We start from the raw sequence: 7,665 nt of genomic DNA on the forward strand, positions 1-7,665 counted from the left end.
AAAAAAAAAAAAAAAAGAGAGAGAGTGACCCTGGAGATAGTGAGAGACTATAAAAAGCAGTAGCAGAGAAATGGCGACAGTATAGGCAGCAGAACCAAGAGACTGGTACAAGACAGAGCTGTGGGGTTCTTGGTCCACGCTGTGAGAAAGCTGAGTGCCTTCAGGCAGGAGTGGGGTGCCTCTCCGAGTACCTATTTGCAAAGCTAAAAGAGCTTTGTAACACTTGCCCAAGGAGGGCAGGGGCCAAGAGGCTGCAGGACCAAGAGGTCAAGGCCAGAGAGAAGCATGCCGGCAGCATGGCTGAGAAGAGGCTGTCCTGATTGAAGAACTGTACCCTGAGTTGTTTCTGATCCTGAATTGTAACCTGTTACTTGCCTGAAAAACCCATAACCATGAGTATTGTCTGTGAGTTCTGTGTGGTCATTGCAATGGCTCATTGAACCCAGTAGGGAAGTAGAGAGTGCTGTGGGAGGGATGGTTGGTGTCAGAATTGGCAAGAAGCTTGGAGGGTGGTAGCATGTCTGACCTCTGCTTTACAGGAAGCCTTAGGTTGTTGACCTTGGCCCTTCTTCCCCCTTGTGAAATTAGAGGAGTTCAGATGATGCTGCGCCTGCACCCTTTTTGCAACATCAAACTTTTTTCCTAACAAACCTTCCATAAAATTACTTTTTTTTTTCCTCCAACAAATTATTTATCTGTTCAGATTCCAACCAGGCAAGGTCAGAATTTGACATTGAGTTATATGTGCCATTTTCTCTTTACTTCTTGATAGAGGTGCCACTGAATCTTTACCCTTATTTCAAAATGATTCTTCCAGAAGTTCATCTCTCTAGTCACTTCTTTTCCTTTAGGTCATGTCCTCCTTTTGGGTTAACTCCCAACCTCAAGAATTGCTATCCTTCATTCAGTCCCTGGCTTCTATTCCAGGCCACACTCACCCTTCATCACAAATGAAGGACACTTTTGCTCCTAGCTGGAGAGTAGTGGGAGAGAGTACCAAGCCATTAGGGAGTTGTTCCAGGAAGTCATCACATGATTTCACTAGGAAAAAAAAAAAAAAAAAGGAATATGACTGTCATGTGACCAATAAAGATCTTGATCTGTGAATGAGATGAGAGTGTAGGTACCTTTGCACCTGGGGGCTGCAGGGCTCCAGTCTCCCTGGGGTGTACAACGCAGAGAAGCAGGTCCTCTGAGATCATAGGCAGGCTCACAGCTGTAGAACACATCTTCCCCAGGGAAAAAGCTGCCCTTGTTACGTGGGGAATATTTACCATGCGGAATTTCTGGAGGCAGCTGACACACTGTGGAAAGAACAAGCCCAAAGTACTCATTAATTATGAGGAAATATCTTTTGTTCTCCTCTATGCCTGCTAGGGAGCTTAAACAGCATCATAAAACCAACCAAACAAACAAACAAAAAAGACCCAACTCACTGCTGCCCAATTGAACCTGACTCATAGCAACCCCTCCTTGGGTTTCTGAGGCAGTATAGATTGCCCAACCTTCCTTCGGAGGAGTGGCTGGTGGGTTTAAACTGCTAGCCTTCTGGTTAGCAGTCAAATGCCTTAGGCACTATGCTACTAGAGCTCCTAACATCATCATTACAGAAGGAAAAAACCAAACCTACTGCCATTGAGTTGATTCCAACTCATAGTGATCCTATAGGACAAAGACTGCCCCATAGGGTTTCCAAGGCTGTAAATCACTGCCTTATCTTTCTCCTGTGGAGTGGTGAGTAGGTTTGAAGATCCAGCCTTTTGGTCAGCAATCCAATTTTTCACCACAGAGCCACCAGAGCTCTTCCCATTATAGAAGTTGTTGTTGTTGTTGTTGTTATGTGCCATCAAGTTGGACTCGACTCATAGCGACCCCTCCTTGGGTTACTGAGGCAGTATCACCATGGAAATAGATTGCCCCATCTTCCTTCCGAAGGAGTGGCTGGTGGGTTTGAACCGCCAGCCTTCTGGTTAGCAGTCAAGTGCCTTAGGCACTATGCTACCAGAGCTCCCCGTTGCATTACAGAAGAGCAGATGTTAAAAGAAAATAAAAATCACTGTCTAGTAGTTCAATATCCCTATTTTCCTGACGATCAAACTAAGGATTCAGAAGGAAAGTAGCTCATTCAAAAGTCCTTCTGCTAATAAATAGAGATGTGATTAGAACCAAATTCTCTCCAAAACCATGCTGTGTCTTTTCTCCTAAGATACGTTCCTAAAACTATAAAGGAGAAAGCTCCTTCTGCTCTCAAGTACTGACCATCCAGCACAGAGCTGAGTGCCAATGTCTCGTCTCCCACCCCTACACTTCCAAAAAGTCAGATTTTCAAGCATCATCTTTTGGACAACAACAAGGGGATAAGTCTGTCCAAGTCTCACCTAACAGACCCCCTCACCTAGGTTATTGACCAGTCGTTATTGTGTCCTCCTTCCTTTGTTCCTCCCAGCTCCTTTTTCAGTTAGTTACTAGGAGGCTGAATTATAAGCTGCCTCTCTTTCTTTCTCAGCCCAGATTCTTCCCAGTCTGATGCTGTGCCATCAACTTCAGCATCAGAAGACAAGACAAGCAATTGAGAACAACTGAGTGTTTAATGAAACAACACATTACTTGGAACATATTTTGACTCAGATTTTGGCCACCTCCATCCACAGCCCAATTGGTATGTGCTCAGGGCATCAGAACACATTTAAGCCTCAATCTGAACCTCAATCTGAATGGAAGAAAAACAAAAAAAAAAATTTTTCTGGATTTTTGCAAGTCATTTAATTTTTTCTTTCTGGACCTTAGGTTTTTCAGTAACAAGATGGGAAGTTGGAACAGAATGATTAAGGCCTACAGCCTTTCTAATATGATTTATGACACTAATACGATTTAATCTGATTTCAGTCCCCATGGCTCATTTTCCTGCTGACTTCCTTCAGTGATCGACCCATTGTCATTATCATTATACATTATTATGCACCGTGCATATCACTGTACATTATCATTAGGCTCTGAAGTAAGAAAGGCTCTTGAATTCCAGGCATTGTGCTGTTAGTTATTAGCTCTGTGGCACTGGAAAAGTTATTTAACATTTCTAAGATTCAGTTTTCTTACTATAAAATGGGTGTTAGAATCATTCCTACCTTAAATATTTGTTATAAAAAGTTAATTCCTATAAAAGATACTTATCACAGATGAGAGACAGAGTAAACCATTGCTTTTTGACTATTATTATTAGAGATAACAAATAGTGGAGCTGATACTATGTTTAGAGTATTTATATCAATTTCATTGTGACTACTCAAACAAAGGAGCTCTAGTAGTGCAGTGGTTAAGACATTCAGCTGCTAACCAAAAGGTCAGCAGTTTGAACCCAGCAGCTGCTCTGTGGGAGAAAGATAGGGCAGTCTGCTTCCATAAATATTTACAGCCTTGGAAACCCTATGGGGGCAGTTCTTCTCTGTCTTATAGGCTCGATATGCATTAGAATCAACTCAATGGCAGTGGTTTTACTCTCAAACATACACTCATGCATGCACACATGCACACACACACACACATACTTCATCCTTAATTTCTACAAGTCTGGTCATTCATCACCACCCCTAGGCAAAGTCGCAAGTGATCACTCACCTCTGGAGCAGCTTGGCAACTCAGGCACCCAAGTATTGTTGGCCTGGCATTGTACAGTGCTGGACCCATTCATGACATAGCCAGGCTGACATCTAAACCTTACAATATCATTTAAGGAAAGAAAACTCCTATTTTCTGATTCTTGAATTCCATTTTCAACTTCTGGAGTTGTGCATTTATGTGGAGAAATACACTGAGGAGGGGGGCTGCTCCAAACACCAAGTTGATCATCTTTGGTAGTACAGTATATTGATGGTTCTCCCACAAGGTCAAACAGCTTTTCTCCATATTGCCCAGTATGACAATAATAAGTTACCAGTGTTCCATACTGAAAAAGTTTTCTAGTGCTGCTGTGGAAGAATCCATGGTTTATGTGTAGAGGTGGCTCACAAGATATGCCTGGAAAAAGGGAAAGTATATTAAACAACAGCTTAATTTTTTTTTTACTATGAATTATACTGCCCTGGAAATCCAAGGAGGGGTCGCTATGAGTCAGGTCTAACACGATGGCACATAACAACAACAACAACAATGAATTATTTTACTATGAATTTAAATAATAAACATGAAGAATGAAGTGACTTCCTAAGCTATGACTAATTACAATACTGTTATTTCCTTCTAATATTTACTAATAATCAGACATATTTTTATATATTTGTATTTCTGTGTATGTAATTTGGGTCTGCCCACAGTAATTATTTCATGTTAAAATACCCACATAGTAATACATATGGTTTATATATTTGTGATTCTGAATGGATAATCTATGTTATTATAGATTATTATTTATCTACTGTTGGATTATTTTTTTTCCTCATGGTTATTAAATAACATCTTTGAGGGTTAAATATACCACCTCTGGCAGTATTCATCAAGAAAAAGAGAAATAAAGCAAAAATACAAATGATAAGGCATAAGAAATTAAATAATCACAGATTCAGTAGTAATTGAAATGATAAATGAATACTATATTCTATTTTGAATATATTGGTATATGTTACTACCAACACACATTTATAACTAATATTGTCCCAATTAAATGTTTATTAATCTATAAATATCGTAGAAAGAGAAACATTTTTCCCAGAAGATATCCCCCTAATAGGTCTCAGGCCTAGACAAATTTTTATAGTAAACTGATAATTTCTCAGTAATTTGAATTATTTCAGAGAATCAAAAATTCCTGGCAGGTAAAAGAGGCTCTTTGTAAGCAGTCTTATTCATTTAGTTGAATCTTTAAAAGCTAATGTTATTTTTATATTAATATAATACACATTAATTACAGGAAACTGATAAAATATGGACAAGCAAAAAGAAGAAATTAGGGGTCCAGCAATAACTATTCTTAACAATTTAATGTATATTCTTTCAAACGTGTGTGTATGCACACATGTATATGAAAATATTTTCTACAATATCATATTTGGTGGTTTCAGCTTTTAGTTCCTTATGGTACACTTTTGTCCTTTCCCTAAAGAACTGTTATTGTTGTTAGTTGCCGATGAGTAGGCTCTGACTTATGTATAACAAGACAAAACGTAGTCTGGTCCTGTGCTATCTTCATAATCATTGGTTTGTTTGAGTCTACTGTTGTACCTATTCTGTCAATCCATTTCATTGAAGGATTTCCTTGTTTTCTCTGACACACTAATTTACAAATCATGATATCCTATTCTAGGAATTGGTCTCTCATGATGACATCTGGAAAGTAAGTGAACTGATGCCTCAACATCCTTGCTTCTAAGGAGCATTCTGGTTATATTTCTTCCAAAACCAATTTGTTCTAGCAAATCCATGGTATATTCAATATTCTTTGCCAATATCATACTTGGAATGCATTAATTATTTTCTTTCTTTTTCATTGCCCACCTTTTACATGCGTATTAGGTGACTGTCAAGACCATGGCTTGGGTGAGGCACATCTTAGTCATCAAAGTGATATCATGGCTTTTAAAACTTTAAAGAGGTCTTTTGCAGCAGATTTGTCCAATACAGTACATTATTTGATTGCTTGACTGCTGCTTCTATGGACATTGATGGTGTTTTTTTGTTTGTTTTCTTTACCCTCCCTTCCCCACCCACCCCTAGTAACCATCAAAGAATATTTCCTTTTTTGTGGAACCCTTTTCTTGACTTTTACAATCGGGGTCTCATATAATATTTGTCCTTTTGTGATTGACTAACTTCATTCAGCATAATCGGCTTTAAAGTCATCCATGTTATGCAATGTTATGCAGATTCATCTTTGTCCTTTAATGTAGTATTCCATTATGTGTATGTACCATCGTTTGTTAATGCCTTACTGTGTTGATGGGCATTTAGGTTTCTTCCATCTTTTTGCTATTGTCACTAGTGCTGCAATGAACTGGGGTGTGAGTATATCTGTTGTGTCATGGCTCTTATTTCCCTAGAATATATACCTAGTAGTGGAATTGCTGGATCATATGGTATTTCTATTTCCAGCTTTTTAAGGATGCACCACACCATTTTCCACGGTAGTCGCACCATTTTACAATCCCACCAGCAGTGTATGAGGATTCCAGTCGCTCCACACTTTTGTCAACATTTGTTGTTTTCTGTTTTTTTGAACTTTGGTATTAGTGCTGGGCTAATGATATCTCATTGTTGTTTTGACTTGCATCTCTCTAATGGCTAGTGATCACAAGTCATTGTGTTTGTTAGCTACCTGAATGTTTTTTTTTTTTTTTTATTATTGTGATTTGGGTGAAAATTTACAGAGCAAATACACTTTCCATACAGCAGTTCACATACACTTTGTCTCATGACATTGACCACAATTTACCACAATGCAACAGCTCCCCTCCCACTTCCTCCCGATAGTTACCTTTTCTCTGTGTTCATCTCTCCATGCACTCCTACTCCCTGAACTGTCTCCCTGTGCATAAACAGCCATTCTTTCTCTCATGATTATTCTCTCCAAGGAGTGTATCTACCTCAGGTAAATGTTCAACTCATATGCCTGTCTATTGTTTGGCTGGAAGCCACAGGTGTGGGTTCAATTCCAGACCTGAAGGGCAACTAGGGGCCATAGTCTCAGTGGTTCCAGCAGGCTCCCTTGGGCCAGCAAACCTGTTCCCCACTTTTTTTTTTTTTCCCAAATGATTTTGAATTTTGTTCCACATTGTTCCCCCTGTCTCCTACAAAGATCCTCTTCCAAGTGATTGACAGTAGTAGCCAAGCACCATCTATTTATTCTGGTCTCATAGTCATATAGGCTGCAGATCAGATGGTGTACTAGTTGCTAGGACTAACTGTTTCCATGAATTTTTGGTTTTCTTCATTCTTCTTGGCTCTGGACGAGGAAGATCCATCATTGCATCTAGATGGCAGCTTGCAAGCTTTTAAGATCTCAGTTGCTACTTGCCACAGTAGAAGGTAGAACAATGTTTTGTGTAGTATGTTATACCAATTGAGCTTGATGTTCTCTGTGACTATGGTCCCGAACCCACAGGTTCAACTACTCGGTCCCTCTGGGTAGATAGCTGTGACCAAGCAGTGAATACAACCTTGCCCCTTGTCAGCCCCATTATACACCTGGGAATTCAGATCTTATACATAAAGTTATTGGACCACTTTCTGCCAACCCTGTACATGTTCTTGGGTGCACTCTCCACTTCATATACATACCTAATATTTCAGCCTGTCCACCCATTCTATTCACCCATGTACTCGTGTTTGCCTTCACTCACCACGCCGTACTATATGTGCAAAAGGATTTATCTTTGTTGTCTGTACTTCCCACTTACCTCTCTATGTCTTCTTTCTCTTCCTCAGTGCCACTATATTGATCACTCACATTTGGTACATTGCCCTTTTCTTCATCCAAATCAAAACTTATCTCTATGTATCTAACAGTATTCCCTCCCCTCCCCTCCCACCCCTGGTAACCAACAAAGAAAATGGTCTTCCATAGATAAACATTTCCTTGACTATTACAATAATGGACTAATGCAATATTTGTTCTTTTGTGATTGACTTATTTCACTCAGCATAATGTTCTCCAAGTTCATCCACGTTATGAGGTGT

The 7,665-nt window shown here is 39.5% G+C and overlaps 1 protein-coding gene across 1 annotated transcript in view; it reads right to left on the reverse strand.

The window, feature by feature from the left end:
* LOC103208122 (complement receptor type 1-like) overlaps window positions 1-7,665 on the reverse strand; it is a 250,973-nt gene that overhangs the window by 85,468 nt on the left and 157,840 nt on the right. The window contains 3 exon segments of the mRNA XM_042782469.1: window positions 939-1,041; window positions 1,128-1,304; window positions 3,616-4,014. Coding sequence (XP_042638403.1) covers window positions 939-1,041; window positions 1,128-1,304; window positions 3,616-4,014 — 679 coding nt within the window.

The sequence above is a fragment of the Orycteropus afer genome, unplaced genomic scaffold (assembly GCF_000298275.1).
Source record: "Orycteropus afer afer isolate SDZICR_OR568_19922 unplaced genomic scaffold, OryAfe1.0 scaffold00013, whole genome shotgun sequence".
Lineage (NCBI taxonomy): Eukaryota > Metazoa > Chordata > Mammalia > Tubulidentata > Orycteropodidae > Orycteropus > Orycteropus afer.